Source organism: Pipra filicauda, unplaced genomic scaffold (assembly GCF_003945595.2).
Source record: "Pipra filicauda isolate LSUMZ 115617 unplaced genomic scaffold, ASM394559v2 scaffold729_size357988_pilon, whole genome shotgun sequence".
Classification (NCBI taxonomy): domain Eukaryota; kingdom Metazoa; phylum Chordata; class Aves; order Passeriformes; family Pipridae; genus Pipra; species Pipra filicauda.
In genome coordinates this window covers 26656-45879 of record NW_024104897.1, presented here as the reverse complement: position 1 = coordinate 45879, position 19224 = coordinate 26656, and the positions used below count along the sequence as shown (strand labels likewise).

The 19224-nt window shown below is 61.5% G+C and overlaps 3 protein-coding genes across 3 annotated transcripts; all 3 read right to left on the bottom strand.

The window, feature by feature from the left end:
* Positions 1–540: 540 nt before the first annotated feature.
* LOC113996889 (vegetative cell wall protein gp1-like) lies at positions 541–3231 on the bottom strand. Its single transcript, XM_027738222.2, has 4 exons — positions 3151–3231; positions 1308–2156; positions 740–888; positions 541–652 (listed from the first exon to the last, which is right to left on the bottom strand). Exons 1-4 carry the CDS (start codon positions 3206–3208, stop codon positions 605–607), a joined length of 1104 nt encoding a protein of 367 aa, XP_027594023.1. The 5' UTR covers positions 3209–3231; the 3' UTR covers positions 541–604.
* Positions 3232–5466: 2235 nt separating this feature from the next.
* Positions 5467–6634, bottom strand: JUND (JunD proto-oncogene, AP-1 transcription factor subunit). The gene has a single exon (XM_027738220.2). It carries the CDS (start codon positions 6510–6512, stop codon positions 5568–5570), a length of 945 nt encoding a protein of 314 aa, XP_027594021.1. The 5' UTR covers positions 6513–6634; the 3' UTR covers positions 5467–5567.
* A 5130-nt stretch (positions 6635–11764) lies between these two features.
* Positions 11765–19158, bottom strand: LSM4 (LSM4 homolog, U6 small nuclear RNA and mRNA degradation associated). The gene is made up of 5 exons (XM_027738218.2): positions 19091–19158; positions 18867–18908; positions 18663–18761; positions 15400–15583; positions 11765–13242 (listed from the first exon to the last, which is right to left on the bottom strand). Exons 1-5 carry the CDS (start codon positions 19091–19093, stop codon positions 13154–13156), a joined length of 417 nt encoding a protein of 138 aa, XP_027594019.1. The 5' UTR covers positions 19094–19158; the 3' UTR covers positions 11765–13153.
* Between the last annotated feature and the right edge of the window lie 66 nt (positions 19159–19224).

The window sequence follows — 19224 nt, the reverse complement described above, 5'->3', positions numbered from 1 at the left end:
GGCCACGGGGGTGTCCCCCAGCCCGTAGCACCCACCAAGCTGTGAATCCACCGATGCCACCTTAATGATCCACCACGGGCACCCACCCCCGTGAGGAACTGGGGCACAGCGGTGCACCCGCAGAGACGCCAGGACTGAGCCCCTCCACGCCCCGGCTGGCACCGGGAGCAGCCTCATCCCAATTCCCAGGGGATGCCGAGCCCCGGCACGGGGGTCCCCGCTGCCGCCAGCCCCCCGCCCTGGCCCGCAGCCCCTTACCGGTGCCCGGTCGTCGCCGCCAGCCGCGGCCTCGGCCGAGTGCAGCGGAGCAGAAGGAAGGCGACGTGCGTGCCTGGCCGCTCGCTCCCTCCCATCCCACCTCGTCGGGGGGGCTGCGCGGCCCCCCCACCCCGGGCACCACCGCCCCGCACCCATCCCGCCGGCCTGGGAACACCCCGGGGCCTCAAGCCCGGAGCGGGGGACCCCCGAAAGCGGTTGGGCCCTCCCCCGGGAGCGGGGGTTTTCCCCGGGCAGGGCACATGGCAGACGGGAAACCAGAGCTGAGCAGCAGCTTCTTTATTCAGCAGCGCGGGGAGCCCCGGGGGGGCCGCGGTGTGGGGGGGGGTCACCTGGGTGTGGGGTGGGTGACAGGGGACTCCTCCATCACCTTGCTCTAGGGAAGAGAGAGACAGTGCAGTGAGCACCCACACCCTGGCCCCCTCCAAGTCCCCCCCTCACCAGCCCTGGCCCCCCCACTCACCATGGGCACCTCGTCCAGGTGGTGGAAGGGGGGGGTCCCGCGGGGGGTCCTGCGCCGGCACAGCCGCACCAGCAGCACCGCTGTGCCCCCCACCAGCACACAGACGAAGAGGCAGATGATGACGACCACGCCAGAGCTCAGCTGCTGCTCTGTGGGGGCGAGACGGGCACCCCGTTACCCTCCCCAGCACTGCCAAGCCTTGTGCACCGCGGAGGGGCTCGGGGTGAGAGGGGGCTCAAGACTGGCTCCAGTTCTCCCCCTCCACCATCCCATACATCAGAAACCTGGCATCCAGTTCCTGTGTCACCTCCACCCATGGGGGACCAGCCTGGGGCCCTCCCACCCCCCCCCAGCTGAGGTCCTGTGACACAGAGGTGGAGGAGAAAAGGGGAGCCTTCAACACCCCCCAAGAAGGCTGGAGCAGTCAGGGGGGCTTTGGGCTCACCTGCACCCCTGAGCCCCCCTCTGAGCACAGTCCCAAGTGGGGGGTCTTAGGGGACCCCAGGGCTGCTGCCGTGCCCATACCCAGGTCACCTGCGTGCCCAGTGCCCCCCAGCCTGGCTCTCACCTGAGCTGCCAGCCACGATGCCGGTGGCCAGTGTTGTTCTGGAGCTGGTGGCCAAGGTGCTGTTGGGCCCAGGGCTCACAGTGGATGTGGTGGAGTTGGGAGCAGGAGCGGGCCCAGAGGGCCTGGGTGAGGATGGGGCTGGCACTGCTGTCGAGTTGGAGGGATGCCCCGTGGATCTGGGCACACTTGGGTGGGATGGAGTCGGTGCCGTGGACATGTTGGATGGAGGTGCTGCTGGTGCCAGTGTCCTGGGTGAAGATGGTTCCATGGTGGTGTTGGATGGAGATACTGGAGGTGCTGCTGATCCCGATGTGTTGGATGGAATCAGTGCCGTGGTAGTGTTGGATGGAGATGCTGGAGGTGCTGTTGATCCCAGTGTCCTGGATGGAGTCAGTGTGGTAGTGTTGGATGGAGATGCTGGAGGTGCTGTTGATCCCAGTGTCCTGGATGGAGTCAGTGTGGTGGTGTTGGATGGAGATGCTGGAGGTGCTGCTGATCCCAATGTCTTGGATGGACTTGGTGTGGTGGTGTTGGATGGAGATGCTGGAAGTGGTGTTGATCCCATTGTCCCGGATGAAGATGGTTTCATGGTGATGTTAGATGGAGATGCTGGAAGTGGTGTTGATTCCAGTGTCCTGGATGGAGTTGGTGTGGTGGTGTTGGATGGAGATACTGGAAGTGGTGTTGATCCCAGTGTCCTGGATGGAGTCAGTGCCATGGTGGTGTTGGATGGAGATACAGGAGGTGCTGCTGATCCCGGTGTCCTGGATGGACTCGGCGACACGGCTGTCTCTGAGCTGCTTAGAGCCACTGCAGAGGAGACATTGGTGCCATGTCCTGGCTCTAGACCTTGGAGGAGAGAGCTGGTCAGCAAGGACACAGCAGGGCCCTGGCAGGGGCAGGCAGGGCCCCAGGAAGGGCAGCAGCACCTGCTTGGGCTCCCGGTGCCACAGGGATCGTTTCCCAGGTGTTTTTCATCACACACAGAAAACTGGGATTTAGCCAATATGGGCTCCCAGAAATGCAGGGTCAGAAAGAGCCTCCCAACCGGTTGTTGCACAAGCAGAGCAGCGTGGCAGCAGCAGGTAAGTGCCACGGCACAGGGACATGTGCCAGCCCAGCCCTCGTGGCACCCACCAGACACCCTCAGGGCCGGGCGTGATGGGGACTCCACTGGGGCCACGTGGGACGTGGTGGTGTTTTCCGGGCAGTGCCCTTATCTGCCCAAGTCCTGTTTGCACAAGAGGAGGAGCAGGTCCAGCCTGGCCCCAGGGGGACACTGGAGCAAAATGCCTCGTGGCAGAGCCAGCACCCAGCGCCAACACCCAGGGGCACAGCGTGGCCGCGGGCTGGGGGTCCCCACGGCTGCTGCGCCCACCAGGACGGGCTGTTCCCACCCAGCTGCTGCCTCACACCAGGATGGTTGAACCCAGGGCCAAGCACCCTATGCCGGGAAGGGTGAGCTGAAGCACCTTGGGGTGCAGGGGGGTGGTGCTGGGGGCCCGGGCTGGAAATGGGGGGCCCACAGCAGTGCAGGGTCCTGGGCAGTGTCCGGGTGCTCCCCTCCAGCCTGGCACCTCCGGGAAGCAGGTGCAGCCCCTCCCTGTGCCATGAGGCCCTGGAGGGGGACCACAGGAACCCCCCCAGTTCCCCACTGAGCCGCCAGTGCAGAGCTCAGGGGAGCACATGGTCACCTCCCTGAACTTTCCTAGTGCCCTCGAGCACCTTGACCCCCCCTCCCGGTACCCGGGACTGGGCGGGGGGAGGCCACAGACCCACCCCCCAGTGCTGCAGATCCCGAGTGCCCCCGGGACGCCCCCGGACCCCCCCCCAGTGCCGGTACCTGCAGCAGCGAGCAGGGCAGCGGCGCAGCAGAGCAGGCAGAGCGCTCCCGGGAGCATCCCGCCCGCTCCCGGTCCCGCTCCCGGTCCCGCTCCCGGTCCCGATGCCGGTCCCGATGCCGGTCCCGATGCCGGTCCCGATGCCGGTCCCGCCGCCTTCATCCGCCCCGGGGGAGGCGGGGGCGACCCCGCCCGCGGCGCCCTCTGTCGGTACCGGGCGGCGCCGCAGCACCGGGACCCTGCGGGCACCGGGAGGAGCCCCCGGCCCCGGGCATCAGTTTTCCCCCGCGCACCTCCCACCCCGGGGCCGTGAGACCCCCACCCGCCCACCCCAGGCACCGGGAGCCAGCCCTGCCAGCATCCCGAGGTCTTGGGGGGGGGGGGAAACAAGTGGATCTGGGAAGGTGGGGATGTCGAGATGTGGGGACTTGGGGGACAAAGGGCTCTGGGGACACATGGACAGCAGTATGTGGGGATTTGGGGACAAAGGGATCTGGGAATGTGGGTCATTGGGATGTGGGGTCTGAGAGACAGAGGGATCTGGAGACACACAGAGAGAGCAGCATGTGGGGCTTTGGGGACAAAGGGATCAAGGGACAAAGGGACATCAGAATGCAAGGACTTCGGGAAAATGGGATCTGGGGATGTCAGGATGCAGGGACTTGAGGACGAGGGCCGTGGGGTCTTGGGAACACAGGCATCTGGGAACATCAAGATGCAGGGACTTGGAGATGTTGGGACACAGCAACTTGGGCACGCAGGGCTGTGGTGACACAGGGACACCAGAGCCACGGGGCTGTTGCTGGCCCTGCCACAGGGAGACAGGTGGCAGCGTCTTGGTGCTGGAGCAGCGCATCCGGGGCGCAGCTCAACCACGCCGGGGCCGCTTCCGCGCGGCGGGGAAGGCGCTTCCTCCGCCAAACCGCAGCCGGCTGGCACCGAGCACGGGGTCCCCAGGGAGCCACCCACGGCAGGGTCCCAAAGGAGCTCACACTCCTCCCATCACCCACAGCAGGGCCCCCCCCGTGCCAGGCTCCCCAAGAGCGGGGTGATCCCAGTGCTGGAACAGGCCAAAGCTGCCTCCGGTACCGTCCCCAAACACTCCAGGAGCAGAGGGTTGGTTTCTCGGGTGCTGCTCCCTGGATGGAGCCGGGATAGGGCCCCACAGGTGGGGGAGGCAGAGGAGGAGCGATGGCAGTGCCGGGAAGTCAAGGCCAGTTCCCGAAGTCTGGGGAGGAGCAGCGGAGGCCCAGCCTCGCTGGGTGCCACGGGGTGACCCCGAGGGGCCGGGACAGGGGGGTGTCGGTGTCAGTGAACCCCCCAACGCAGAGGAACCAGGGGTCTGACAGGGCAGAGCCACAGCCAGGACCGGCAGCAGGTTCCCCTCACCCACGGGGATCCCCAGTAAAAGCACATCCCCCCGAGAGAGACCCAGTAACCCCAAAACCTCTCAGAGGAGCCTCAGTACACCCCTCCAGGGAGCGCCCCCCAACATCCAAATCCAGATACACTACTACCAGACGAGATTTTCCCGCCCCGGCACTCCCAGTAATCCCAACCCCCTCAAGCGAGCCCCAGTAACCCCACAACACCCCCCTTCAACATCCAAACCCTCCACTATCGCCCGACAGAACTCCCCCCCCACCATCCCCCGCGCTTCCCAGCAACCCTAAAACGCCCCCACCCCACAACCCCATAGACCCTCTAATCCCCCCCCTTCCCAGAGCCCCTTCTCCAGCACCGCTCTTCCCCTTCCCCCGACTCCTCTCACCCCGAAAAACCCCCCAAAACCTCCCAAAACCCCTCCGTCGCCGCTCCCCCCCCCGCCCCAAGATGGCCCCCGGCCGCGCCGCTTCCTGCCCGCGCCGCCCCTTCCCTTCCTTTCCCTTCCCGTCCCCCGCCGGCGCAGCAAACAGCGAGAAGCCAAATTCTCCGTGTCGCGGGGCTTTACTGGGGCCTGACTGGAATGTGTGGGGCGCGGGGGGAAGGCCCAGGTCCCCCCTCAGTCCGTGAGGGGAACCCCCGGCTTCTCCCTCCCCGCAGCCCGTGCGCGGGGGGTGCTCGGTGCCCACCGCCCGGAGCCGGTCCCGGACCTCCGCTCGGACCCCTCAGGGAGCTGAGGGGGCTGATTATCGCTCCTCTTCCTCCCCTCGGGACCCCTCCGTCCATGCCCGGCATCCCTCAGTCCGCGCCCGGGGCATGGCGGGCGCTCCCCCCGCTCCGTGCCCGGAACCCCTCGGTCCGTTCCCGGGGCGGGATGGGCTCTCCCCCCGCTCCCCTCAGTCTGTGCCCGGCGCGCACGGGCGGCTCCCCAAGTTCCCCTCGGTCCGTGCCCGGGGCAGGGCGGGCGCTCCCCAAGTTCCCCTCGGTCCGTGCCCGGGACCCCTCCAAGTCCGTTCCCGGGCTCGGGCCCCCCCGGTCAGTACGCCGGCACCTGATGCTGGTGCTGGGGCAGGAGCTGGCAGCCGCTGTTGACGTGGCTGAGCACCTTCTGCTTGAGCTGGGCGACCTGCTCGCGGAGCAGGCTGGCGGTGGAGGCGAGCTCCGTGTTCTGGCTCTTGAGGCTCTTCACCTTCTCCTCCAGCCGGGAGATCCGCTCCAGCTTCCTCTTGCGGCACTTGGAGGCGGCGATGCGGTTCCTCAGCCGCTTCCGCTCCGCCTTGATGCGCTCCTGCGTGTCCATGTCGATGGGGGACAGCGGCGGGCTCTCCCCGAAACTCGGCACCTCCGGCACGATCTGCGGCTCGTCCTTCAGCGGCGGCGGCGGCGGGGGCGGCGGCGGGAGCCGCGGCGGCGGCGCCGCGAACGGCCCCGGGTCGGCGGCGTAGCTGACGGCCGGGTAGGTGCTGAGGTTGGCGTAGACCGGCGGCTCCGGGGCCATCCCGGCGGCGGGCAGCTCGCCCGCGCCGCCGCTCCCGCCGCCGCTCCCTCCTCCGCCGCCGCCGCTCCCCGCCGCGCCGCCGCCCAGCTGGTTCTGCTTGTGCAAGTCCTCCAGCGCCTTCACGAAGCCCTCGGCGAACTCCTGCTCCTCGGAGGCGGCCGCTTTCGGGTAGAGGAACTGCCCGCTCGTCGGGGTGGTGGTGACCAGCCCGTTGGACTGGATGATGAGCCGCTCCAGCTCCGGCGACGCCAGTTTGAGCAGCCCCAGCTCGGCCGAGCCCAGCAGCCCCGCCGCTTCGCCGCTGGCCGCGCCGGGGGCTTTCAGCGCCGCCGCCAACTGCTCCGGTAAGGCCATGCCGAGCGCGTCCTTCTTCATCATGCTGCCGCCAGGGAAGGGCAGGAGGAGCCCGCTGCTGCCGGAGGACGGGGCGAAGCCGCTGCCGAGGCCGCTCAACACATCATCATGGTAGAAGGGTGTTTCCATCCTCCTCCCCCGCCCGGCTGCGGGGGAAACGGGGCCGGGAGGGGGGGGGGAGGACCGGGGCGAGCGCGGGGAAAGGGGTTGGGGAGGGGGCGGGGGAGGCGCCCGGTGCGCACCGGCCGCGGCCCCGCTCCTGCGCGCGCGCACACACGTCTGCCGCCGCCGCGCGCCCCGCGCCGCTTTAAATAGGCGGCGCCGCCGCGGTGACCTCACCGCGCCGGGCCTCCATTGGCTGCAGATGACGTGCTCGCCCGCCCTCGTTTGCATAAGGGGAGGGGCCGCCGCCCCGGGGAGGTGGCGCCACGCCCACTCGCTGGGCCACGCCCACCCCCGGCCGCGCCGTCGCCGGGGCAACCGGCGGGTAAACGGGACAACAGCGCGCGGGGCCCTGGGATGACGTCAGCGCGGGGGAGGGGCGGTCACGTGCACACCCCCCCACGCCCCCGCCGGGACTGACGGGCACAAAGGGAGGGGCGGGAACGGGCACCGGGAACGCCAACCGGCACCGGGACTGCCAACCGGCACCGGGACTGCTGGGCGCAAAGGGAGGGGCGGGAACGGGTACCGGGAATGGGTACCGGGAACCGGGACTGCAAACCGCCGGGGCTGATGGGCACAAAGGGATGGGCGAGAACGGGCAGCGGGAATGGGCACCGGGAACCGGGACTGCAAACTGCCTGGACTGATGAGCACAAAGGGAGGGGTGGGAACTGGCACCGGGAACGGGAACCGGGAGTGCCAACCGGCACCGGAGAATGGGAACCAGCCGCGAGGACCAGGGAATGGGAACCGTGCACAGGGACCGGGAACCGGCACCAGGACCCAGGCACGGGGCACAGGACCGGGCACAAGGAACAGGATCCAGCCACAGGGCACCGGTCACCAGGCATGAGAATGAGAACCGGGCACGGGAACAGGCTGCCAGCCAGTGGGAACCGGGACTGGGGCATGGGAATCGGCCACCGGCCACTGGAAACCGGGACTCCCTCTGGAAACCGGACCGGGCATGGGAATGGGAACCGGCACCGGGAGCTGAGCACCGTCCACAGGGCACGGGAACCAGCCACTGAGCACTGGCACTGGGCAGTCACCGGCACCAGGAGCGATACTGGGCACAGTCACTGGCACCAGAACCAGCACCGGGTACTGGCACCGGGTCAGGCCCCGGCTGTAAAAGGGCACAACAAAGAAATAAACAGACACACTGGGCCGTGGGGCCTCATGGCACCCTCTGGGGACGGCCAGGCCACCACCCACGTGGGTCAAACTGGGACAGGCCACCGGCACCAGGCACAGCAGGGCCTGCCCAGGCCGTGCCCCGGTGGGACAGAACCACTGTCCCCGCGTGTCCCCACACTTCCCTCATCACAGCCCGTCCTGTGTCACCGCCCCGATGTTTGTCACCGGCGCATCCCGGTGACACCGGTGCATCCCGGCGGGTCGGTTTGCCACCGCACGGCAGGCAGCCAACTCCAGTTTACCAGGGGGGGTCACACCACCACCGAGGGGGTCACTCAAGCCAGGCCCAACCCCTTGGCTCCACCGTGAGCCCCTTGAGGCCCCGCTCAACCGTCACCGGGGAAGGAGTTAAGCGGCGGCGGCGGCGGTGGAGGCCTCAGACGTCACGGCCGGCCAAGCCCGCGGGCGGCTGAGGGGGTGGATCAGCGTCAGCGCTTGACGTCACCGGCGCGGGGGGAGCCGGCGCCGATGGCCGCCGATAACCCCCCCTCGTGTGGGCAGGATGCGGCCCCCGCGCCGCAGGCCGAGGGTCTCGGCGAACGCGGCGCACGGCGAGGCCGCGGGGCCGCCGGGGCGGGTGACGCCGAGCTGCGGCCTAATTGCTGCCAGATGGTTCCAGGCCTGCGCTAACGAGGGCGATAAATCAGGGGGTGTCAGTGCCGGGGGGCCCCCCGAGGGGACCCGGTGGCGGGGCCGCGCTGACACCCTGCCCGCGGTGCTCCTGGTGCAAAGAGCCTCTGTCATGGTGCGCCCGTCCTGTTTGCTGCCCACGGGCACGGCGTGGGACTGGGTGTGGGGATAGTGCGGCCATGGCGTGGGGCACGGCACGGGGTGTGGGGACACCATGGTGTGGGGCACGGGACATGGCACAGAGCACAGGGAATGGCACAGGACACAGGGCATGGCACAGGACATGGCACAGGGCACAGGGAATGGCACAGGGCACGGGACATGGCACAAGGCACAGGGAATGGCACAGGACACAACACAGGATATGGCACAGGGCACAGGGAATGGCGCAGGGCACAGGACATGGCGCAGGGCACAGGACACGGCACAGGGCACAGGGAATGGTACAGGACACAACACAGGACACGGCACAGGGCACAGGGAATGGCAGAGGGCACAGCTCAGCCCTGGTTTCAGGGAGGCCGCAGGGTACACAGGTGACACCCAGGACAGGGCTGGGGCAGCCCCTGGGGCCGGGACACACAGCGCTGGCACTGGGGAAACTGAGGCACGAGTGGGAATGCCTGGGATCCACCCTCCCCCAACAGCTGCAGTTCATTAAATCCCAAATAAACACAGTTGATTAAAATCCCAAATACACGCAGTGATTAAATCTCAGATAAAGCGGAGCAGACCGAGCCCTGTGTCCCCCTGCTGTCCCCACTGCCCCATGGGGGGGGGCAGGTGCCAGGGCCGGTGCCCCGGGGGGCTGGGGCAGGGCCGGGGAGCAGCTCCCAGGTGAAGCCGCCGTCCGGGTTTCCGCTCCAAACCCGTCATTAGGGGCGCGGCGGCGGCCGGACCGGCAGGTTCAGACTTTCCATCCTGACCCAACCCAGCCAGCGAGGGACGGGGACCAGGCAGGGGGGGGAACAGCTCCCCTTCCCCCCGTCCTGGCCCCACACAGGGACCCCCAGCCCCGGTGGGCATCGGTGGGCACAGAGCTGCACCGGGGTACCCACAGTGCTCCCCCACCACAGCAGTGGGACAACAAGAACCAGCTTTGGCTGTAGGTGCTTTAATCAGTTCCAGGGAGGAACGAGCCGGCCCCGGGGCCTCCCGGGAAGAGCGGCTGGCCCCTGGCCAGGGATGTGAGCCACGAGCCGTGCTCTGGCTGGGCCCGACCAGCAAAACCCCACCACCCCTCCCCACAAGGGTCCCAGCACCCCGAGGCTCGTCCCGCTGTGTCCCCACACATTCTCCCAGCCTGTCACCACTGCTGCTCATCCCACACATCCCTCGTCCCCAAGCCAGAGGGCCCGTGGGATGTCTCGCCTGTGGCAGCCCCGTGCCCGCAGCGAGCCTGGCAGCTTCATTTGCTTAATGAGCGTTTAATGAGGGGCATGATTCAGTGGCCCCTTCCGCCTGCCGTGGGGACGTCCCCGTGCATGGAGCTGGTGGCAGTGCCAGCCTCACCACGGCCGGGTGGCCGGAGCTGCTATTCCCGGAGGCGTCGGAGCACCCACTGAGTCACGCCGTGTCTTTGCCACCTGCCAGCCGGGCTATATTTACCCCGGAGCGGGCGGTGAGGATTTGGGATGAGCCCACGCCGCCGCCGGACCGCGAGCCTCGAGCAGGGTCACCGGAGCATCCTCACGCAGCTCCTGCTCCCCCCGTTTCCACGGCACCAACGGGACCCTTCCCTGCATGCCACCAGCTCCACGGTGGCACCTGATCCTGCTCTGCCAGGAGCCAAGACACCCAAACCACGAAGTGATTGACACCCACGGCTTTGAGGACACGGGCTGGACCCAAAGCAAGACACCCACGAGCTCCCAGGGATGGATCCACGCACCAAGCCGGCCCCCCATGGAAAAGGGAAGAGGCAGGAGAGGGTTTGCACCCCGGGATTTGCACGGCGGGCACCGGGCACGCAGGGGAAGCTGCCTCTTAGTCACTGCCACAGGCAGGGAGAGAGGAACCAAGCCGGGAAAACAAGAAGTCACCAGATGCCAACGCCTGCCCCCGAACCTGCGCCAGTCCCTGAAGAACCCCCGAGGGGCCCACGGGGGCCTCCGACAATCAAAACCAAGAATTAAAAAAAAAAAAAAAACAACCAACAAAAAAACCAACAAAAAACACCACACCAGAAAGAGAGAAAGAAAACAGATTTAAAAAGGAAAAAGGAGGAGGAGGAGGAGGAGGAGGAGGGTTTGACGTGTATTTTTAGTTGCTTAGCACAGCCCTGAAATATTTCGGCAGCCACTCCCTCCGCGTCGCTGGTGTGTAACTATTCCTGTGCTGCCTCCCCGGCGAGGCACAGAAGTTATGAGTCACTCTGGGGCGGCCAGAGACACATCCCCGTGGCTGCTGGAGCTGCCACCAGCTCAACTGCCACCAAAATATCCCGGGAAGGCAGCAGGGAGGGTTTCCAGGGTGGCCTTTGCTGGGTCTTTCCAGCCCTGCCAGGCCGTTCACCCACCCACGCCGCCAGCGAGGCTCAGACCTTTTTTTTCCCTCCTCTCTCTGCTCGTTGCTTTTATCTTGCTCCTCCCTGTTTTGTTTTAGTTTTTTGTAATTTTTTCAGCCTCCCTGTGCTGCCACGGGGCAGGGGCTGGAACACGTGACGGCCCCAGACACCCATTTTTGGGGCAAAAAAAGCCCAAAATCGGAGTGCGACGCTCCCCCCCAGAACCACCTTCCATCCCATTGTCCTCACAGGGGCCGTGGCACAGCTGGGGACAAAAATATTCCTGCAGAGGTGGAAAAAGGAAGGGGGAGGCAGGCAGGGAATGCTGCTAAAGCCTGTGGTGTAATTAAACAAATGCAGAACTTAACGAGCTCCATCACCTGACCCCAGAGCTTGGCTGGGAGATAAGGAGCACTTGGAGGACTCAACCCTGAGCAGGAGCCAAAGGTCCCATTGTTGCAGGGGAGATTTATCCAGCCAGGCCAGACCTTCAATCCCAGCAGTGCCGGAGTTGTTTCCCTTTCTCCAGGGAAGTCGGAGCACACGGAGGAGTCTCTGTGGCTGGAGGGATCCAAAGGGAGGGAGCAGGCTGGGAAGGGAAAGTCTGACACCAGGGCTTTGTTAAAATGCCACACAGGGGTGTTTACGTGGAGCCTGAGGAGGGAGGACACATCACCCCATTCCCATGGCCTGGATTTGGCTCCTTGGGAGAAGCTGGATCGCCTGGGATGGACATGGGAGTGCTGGTTAACGCCTCGGAGAGAAGCAGGACAACACGTGGCTGCTGTTAGGAACTAAAAATGTAGGGATTTCTCCCTGATCCCAGGGCTCAGGGAAGGGGTTTGGGGTCAGGCTGCCGCAGACACAGAGAGGGAGGCGGTTGGTAGAGGCTGGAGATTTATTCCCACTCACCACTGCACCCAGTTCTATAAACATTAAAAAAATAACTCTATAAAAGCATGTTCTTCACTCCTTTTCAAGACAGTGGTGATGGCAGAGAATAGGCTTCAATATGAGAAGAGAACAGGCTTCAATACAGAGAACCAGTTGTACCAAACCAAACCAAAACCTGCTCAAAACCAGCCACAACACGGGTTTTTCCCCTAAAATTCACCTATTTCACCCCTTCGGGGGGTTGAGGCTCACCCAGAGTTGTTTCTTCCCCTTGTGCAGATGTTCAATTAATATCAGCAGCCAGGATATTTTGCAGGTGCATTTTGCTCATGGGATGGAAGACTGGAGCAACCCCACCTGGGAATTCCCAGGAGTTTTCTGAGCCTACAGGAGGGTGTCCCCAAGGGGAGATAATTGGTGACCAGGAAAGGAAGTGACAGGTACATCCAGTGAGGTCAATCACCAGGGACTGGAAGAAATCAGGCTGAGAAATATTGCCAAGAGTTCAGGACTTGGGTGTCACAGCAAAAGGGGGAAGAGTTTTCCGAGTGGGAGGGAAATAAATCCAAGTAAATCAACTCAGTTGCTTTTCAGAAAATTAAAAAAAAGAAAAATCACCCATGAGGAGCGAGGGGAGCACCAGCCTCATGCAAAAAAAAACCCCACAGAAAACCTGTTCCTTTAAAGGAAACTTCTAATCTGAAGTCAAGTTAGCAATGAACTAATTGGGAAATGCTCATTTATCACAAAGCTCTCTTGGGAACAACCCTTGAAGGCAAATGTTCACCCCAAGTTCTCCTTTCAGCCATAGGAGAGACAGAACTGACTGGCCAGGAAAAGAAAAGCAATAGTTTAAAGGTTTGTTGGCTTTAGAAAACCCCAAACCTTTAAGACTACTCGTGTACAGACACAATACTCTTAAGTTCAGTGTTTTTAAAGCAAAATGCTCACACATCTGTTACAAACACACGTTTCCCAAGTTTCAAGTATATTAAAAAAAACCCAAAAAATTCCAAACAATCCAGAAAGTGTCTGTTTGCCTTCATTCTGGTACCTCTGAACAGGATAATATTTTAAATTAAACCTGGCGACCCTGAAAAATTCACTCTCAGGAGAAGGCAGAACTTCAGTCCTTAACCATGAATGATTTTTTTCTTTTTTCTTTTTTTTTTTTTTAAGAAATATTTCCAATGACTTACTGACTACAAGGAGTGAAAACTCCACTTGACCAGATTAAATCACGAGGGGCTTCCAAACGAACATGATTTGGGCTCTGATTGACTCACGGGAGAGTGGGAAAAGGGAACGTTTTTGAACACGTGGCAAATCCTGAGGTGACAAAACCCAAACTGTCCCCGGCCTGGGTGCAGACATTTCACTGCTTGGCTGATTGTCTGCCTGGCTTTTTTTCCTGCTGGCCTCTTCCACTGCCTGGAATTCCTCTGCCACGGCCACCAAACACACCTGTGGAGCAGAAAGGAAGAGCACGGATGTAACAGCACCCCTGGCACACAGTTATTCCTGTTTTACCCAAATAACATGCTTATTTTTGAGCCTTAGAAGCAGAAACAGGACTTTTTGACTTGTCCCTTTCCAGTCCCAGACCTGTGTTTAAGAGGTGGACAAACTGGTGTGGTAATGTCATGACTGATGGTAATGTCGTGGCAAATTGAAGTTCCCTCTGAAAAATGGAGCCAAGGAAGCAATAAATTTAAAATCCAGGTCCCCTGAGAGCTGTGAGGGCCAACAAAAGCTGGACAGAGCAATCCATGGCTTTGGAGAGGGCACAGGACAGCAGGAGTTGGGAGGCTGTGGGGAGATGAGCATCCTCATACCCAAAAGCTGTGCCTGTCACAGGAGCTGCTGAGCTCAGATTTACCCCCAAAATAGGGATAAATCAGGATGTGGATCCACCCTGCCAGGCAGAACCCAAAGGAGACTCAGTCCAAGCACCAGGCTCAAGAGCCCTCAGCGGTTGCTTCATTGAGGAGACGTGATTAAATCAAAGGCAAAATATAAATTATTCCAAACCCTGCAGTGCTTGGGATGTTCCAGCTGCTCCTGGAGCAAAGACCAGGGACTTCTGAGTTTGGCAAGCAAGAAGTCAAAGAGGATGGATTACCAGTGTCAGAAACAATAACCCTTTCAACTGTGTGCACAATTACAGCTTCACTCCTGCCTGGTGGCCTCCCAACAAAATTGTCCTGCCTGGTTGTTTTGTTGGGTTTTTTTTTTCTTTCCCCCTCCCCTTTCCCTCCTCCCTTCATGTCTCAGTAATGAGAGCCAAACCTTTGAGCTAATTAGCAAATGCTCGAAAATATTCCATCAGCGAATTCAAGCTGCACATGAAAACAGCAGGAGCTCCACCTCAGAGCTCCAGCTCTGCTCCCCACAAGGTGGATATTTCCGTATTTCCACGGCAGAGGAAAAAAAAAAAACCAGCCCCGTGAAAATGTTTATCCAAATAACCAAAAAAACCCCAAAAAAACAAACAAAAAAAACCAAAACTCCCTGCCAAGGGCGCTGGACACTGTAAAGGGAAGGAGGGGGAAAATAAAGGCGCCTTCAGATTTGTAAAGGTCATTTCTTGCCCGCTGGGAGCTTCCAGGAGGGAGCGGGGATTTGGGAAAAAGGAGGCTCTGGGAACGTGTCCCGTCCTGGTGTGATGGCTCTGGGTGGATCCCACCTGTCCTGCCAGGATTCCTGGCATAGTCAAAACACAGGCAGGTCCTTAAGGGTGCTGTAAAAAAGAGGCTTCACCCCTCGGTGTCCCAGTGCCCAGGGCTCCTTTTAAAATTGAACTCGGGATTTTAAGCTCTCCCCCGGGGCTCTGAGGTGACCACAAACTCCCAAAGGTGTGGCAGGAGGGGGTGAGCAGGAAAGGAGAGAAATGGTTCTGGGGCTTCCAGTGGGATAATTTAGAAGGGGAGGGGGGGGGGGAGGAAAAAAGAGCAACGTGTCCTCCAGCTGAAGTGCTCCGGGATCGCTTAACCCCGTGAAATAGGAATGTTGTTTTGGTGACCTATTTCTTCTGAAGTGGCAACTTCCCCTTTTATCAGGAACATGAATTATTCATGTGGAGCAGGAGGAACACAAACCCTACAAACCCTTCAGTTTTTTGTTTGGGTTTGTGGTTTTTGTTTGTTTTTTTTTAAATATAAATAAACTGACAGGAGATCCAAAGCCCCCTTTTAATGGGAGGGAAGACGATTTTTCTTCTATCACTGCCACGGGCTGTATTTGCACTGTTTTCACCCCGAACAGCCATTTGTTTCCCATCCCCCTGGACTTGCTAAGCTGAAAAGTTTCGTAGGGCCCTGCTGCCAAAGGAGCCAGGAGGGGTAGAAACAATCACGTTCAGACTCTCTTAAGCTCCTGCCCAACCCCAGAACCGAGGGAGGCCCATCCCTGGCACGGATCCTCCCCGTGCCTTGGCAGACGCTGCCCTTACGCACTCGCTCGACTGGATCCTGCACAGGAACAGCTCCAGCTTCTCCCAGCCCCAGCCCTGGCTCTAAAGCCGAGAAGCAGGAGCTGATCCTTGCACGAGAAGTGAAATTCCAAAGGCAGGGGATCCCGCTCAGCCCCTCTCCCAGCTGGGAGACAAACGGGGATCGTTACCTCGTCCAGCTCCTCCAACCCCACGGCCCTTCTGTTGCTTCTGCTGTTGCATCCCGCCACGGCCCCTGCCCTTGGACACCACCTCCTCCTTCACCATGTCAATGATTTCGTCGGGGATCCGCAGGTACTTGATGGTGCTGCCACGGATGTAGCACTCGGGCATCCTCCAGAACTTGTCTCCATCCTGTTGGGGAGCAACACGCTAAGACACGGACCAAAACTGGCACTTTTCTGTCACTTTTTAGGGCATTTGAGCGTCTCCATCACTTCTGGAGAGAGTGAGAGCTCCACCAGTCTTTGCTGAAAGCATTATTTGTAACCAGCTGTGAAAAAGGGGGGGGCTTTTCCTCCCCAAAATACAACCCGGGCCCACAAACAACTGTAGTTTCAATTCGGGAATTTCACGGAGGATTCTGAGTTGGGACCCACAAAGATTTAGTTCCACAATTACCTCAAAGGCTCACAGAAAATGAAGGAAGAAGAGGGTGAGGAAACAGGCACCTCCTTCCCTTGTACAAGTGGGACTAGAGACACAAACGTGGGGAGTTAAAATGCTGATGAACAACCAATTCTGGGAAGAAAAAAAGGCAGCTGTGGCCAGGTTTCTCCTCCAGCTGGGAGTCACCCCAACCCTTCACTCCTCTGGGGTGTGGAGGGAGCAGCAAGGCAGGTCTGGAGCCAGCTGGCTGTGGGGTGTGAGCCACCAGAGCAGCTGAGGGGAAAAAAGGAGCTCACCCATTTTACATTTATTACCAAAAAAAAAAAAGAGTCTTCAGGTGCACGGTTTCGAAGCAGCCACCTCTGGATGCTGCTTTGAGTCGTTTCAGGGTTTTTCTGGGATACAAAGGGCTTCCCCCTAGGACACAACCCACCCGGGAGTGAGAATCCAGCACTGAAGCTGAACAACAACTCTCTGGCCATGATGTAACTGGGAGGAGGGACAGGGACCCGCCTCGTCCCGCTCCAGCACCGCATTCCCGGCTGGGCAGCGGCTCCGTGGGGGTCTGGCTGCAGCTGGGATCCCTCCAGCCCAGCCATCCTCAAGTGGCACCACGTGGAAGAGGCGTCTGTCGTGTCCCAGGAGAGGAGGAGAAACCAGAACGCCCCGTTCCTCGGAAAAGAGGATAAAAGAGTCGGTTCCCCCCCCCCTCCTCCTCACCCCCGCCCCGGGAGTTATTTGGGGCAGCTCTGCCTGTACAGGCAAGTCCAGGACAAGACAGAGAGCAACAGTTCTCTTCCAACAGACACCCGGCAAACCCCACCCTGCCTTGGATCTGCCTGCCTGCTCCTTGGCTCGGGATGCAGGAAGGGATGGAACCAGGCTCCAGGCTCCTTCGCTTCCTCGTTCCGGCCTCCCCGGAGTAAACAACCGGCTCCCGGCTCGTTGTTCCGTGCCATCTAGTGGCCAGTGCCACCAGTGCCACCAGTACAACCCCACAGCTCCACGTTCGTCTGGGATTTGGGGGGGTTCTGGTGTGTTAAGGTGGGCTGAGACTGGTGAGCCCGGCTGCTCTCCTGGGTCAGATCACGGAATCAGGGAAACACAGACTGGTTTGGGTTGGAAGGGACTTAAAGCCCATCCAGTTCCACCCCCTGCCATGGGCAGGGACACCTTCTACTGTCCCAAGTTGCTCCAAGCCCCGTCCAAGCTGGTCTTGGACACCTCCAGGGATCCAGGGGCAGCCACAGCTTCTCTGCCCAACCTGTGCCAGGGCCTCACTACCCTCCCAGGGAAGAATTCCTTTCCAATATTCCACCTAAACCCACTCTCTGAGATAGTTTGAAGCCTTTACCCCTTGTCCTGTCACTCCAGGCCCTTGGAAATAGTCTCTCTCCATCTTTCTTGTAGCCCCTTCAAACCCAATCAGGTCACCCCAGAGCCCTCTCTTCTCCAGGCTGAACAATCCCAATTCTCCCAGGTTTTCCTCCCAGCAGAGCTGCTCCAGCCCTCTGATCATCCTGGTGCCTCCTCTGGCCTCGCTCCAACAGCTCCATTTCCTTCTGGGTGATACCTCCAGGTCACCCAGAGGGAACAAAACCTGAGCTGCTGCTCTTCCCAGGCAGAGCACTGAACCTTTGGAAGCGAATTTCCAAGGAGAAGGATGGTATCACCCCTATCATGGGCTTGGCTGTTACCTCCTCTCCTGCTAAATTCAACTTGTCCCATTATGACCCAAGTTGCATCCACAAATTCCAAACAAAATTCCACCCCAAAATTCCCTCCCAAACCTCGTTCAGGGTGTTTGCTCTGTCACACTGATGTGACACCACTCCAAACTCCTGCTGTGGAGACAACAGGGACTGAGGGGTTTGCAGAGAGATTTTTGGAAGAACAAGAGCTCCAGTCTTTCCCATGGAGCTCTGACATTCCAGGGCAGGGGAAAGAGCAGTGACAGCCTGATATCCCTCCGGCTGCCACTTCCCACAGCATACAGGGAGCAAGACCAGACATTTCTGATGGAGGTTAAAGCCCAAAGCACAAATCTCAACCTCCTGGAGCAACTCTGGCCAAGGGCAGAAGTCCCAGATGGCCTCAGAATGGGTGAACTCCTGGGTTGGATGTGGAGTGAGAGGGGGAGAGGCAGGGGGAGAGAGGGGGAGGGCATAAAAGTGAATGTGGTGTTTGAGGCTGCTGGGGCAGCACGTGACAGGGGAAAGCTGGGGTTTTTTTGGGAAACCCAGCTCAGGATCATGGCATGTGGCCCCCAGACCCTCAGTGAGGGGGGTGAGGGACCTCCAGATCCTCCCTGAGGGGAGTGAGGGACCCCCATCCCCTCATTCTGTGCTGTGCAGAGAGTCACCCCGCCCCAGTGTGCACCTGAGTGTGTTCCTTTGTTATGGATCTTATAATTAACTATGTTAAATTTGCATTTTGGGCAAATTCCACAGGAGCAACAGCCTCTGAGCTACAGCAGAGCTGGCCTGGCTGCAGGGACAGAGGTCAGGACCCCTCGGGGACGGTTCCTGGAGGGCACAGCGGGTGGGTGACCCCTGCCCAGTGCCGGGCACTCCTGGAAGCCTGGCTGGTGGGTGACCCCTGCCCGGTGCTGGGTGTTCCCCGTGCATGCAGAGGGTGACAATCCCTGCCCGGTGCCAGGGTGACCCCTGCCCGGTGCTGAGTGTTCCCCGTGCACGCAGAGGGTGACAATCCCTGCCCGGTGCCAGGGTGACCCCTGCCCGGTGCTGGGTGTTCCCCGTGCACACAGAGGGTGGTGGTCCCTGCCCGGTGCCAGGGTGACCCCTGCCCGGTGCCCCGGCCTTACCCGTGACGTGCAGATGACCTCCCGCAGGTTGATGTTCATCCAGTTGTCGCAGCTCACCAGGTGCCCGTTGTAGGTCTCCCCGTTCTTCAGCTCCACCAGCTGCGAGAGAACACGAGTCACGTGTGCCGCCGGTACCGGGACCTGCCCCGGTGTCACCGAGGCCGGGAGGGGCGGCGGGACCGGGGCCGGTACTCACGTACTCACCATGGGGTGGTTCTGCGCCGTCTTCAGCAGCGATAGAGGCAGCTGCGAGCGGAACAGAGGAGAGAGGCCTCAGACACCGAGCGACACCGGGGGACCCACCGGTGCACCGAGCGGGGCATCGCGCAGGGGAGAGATGCCCCAGGCCCTCCCCGGAGCTCCATCCCCCTCCCCAGCCCCGCACTCCCCCCCGGCTGTGCCCCCCCGGTGCCGTTGCCGGCGCTCACCATCGTGCGGGTCCCGCGGAGCCGCCGCCGCGCCGGGCGCTGCCGCTCAAACCGCCCCCGGCTCCGCGCGGGGCCAATCAGCGCGCGGCGCGGCCCCGCCGCGGCCAATCAGCGCGAGGCGCGGCCCCGCCGCG

Excerpts from the sequence above, each read along its gene's own strand:
- LOC113996889 (XM_027738222.2), bottom strand. The coding sequence starts at position 3,208 with ATGCTCCCGGGAGCGCTCTGCCTGCTCTGCTGCGCCGCTGCCCTGCTC. Across the intron at positions 2,157-3,150 it reads TGCCCTGCTCGCTGCTGCAG|GTCTAGAGCCAGGACATGGC; the intron begins GTACCGGCACTG and ends CTCTCCTCCAAG. Across the intron at positions 653-739 it reads ACCTGGACGAGGTGCCCATG|AGCAAGGTGATGGAGGAGTC; the intron begins GTGAGTGGGGGG and ends TCTCTTCCCTAG.
- JUND (XM_027738220.2), bottom strand. The coding sequence starts at position 6,512 with ATGGAAACACCCTTCTACCATGATGATGTGTTGAGCGGCCTCGGCAGC.
- LSM4 (XM_027738218.2), bottom strand. Across the intron at positions 18,762-18,866 it reads CGGCGCAGAACCACCCCATG|CTGGTGGAGCTGAAGAACGG; the intron begins GTGAGTACGTGA and ends GTTCTCTCGCAG. Across the intron at positions 15,584-18,662 it reads AGGTCATCTGCACGTCACGG|GATGGAGACAAGTTCTGGAG; the intron begins GTAAGGCCGGGG and ends GCTCCCCAACAG.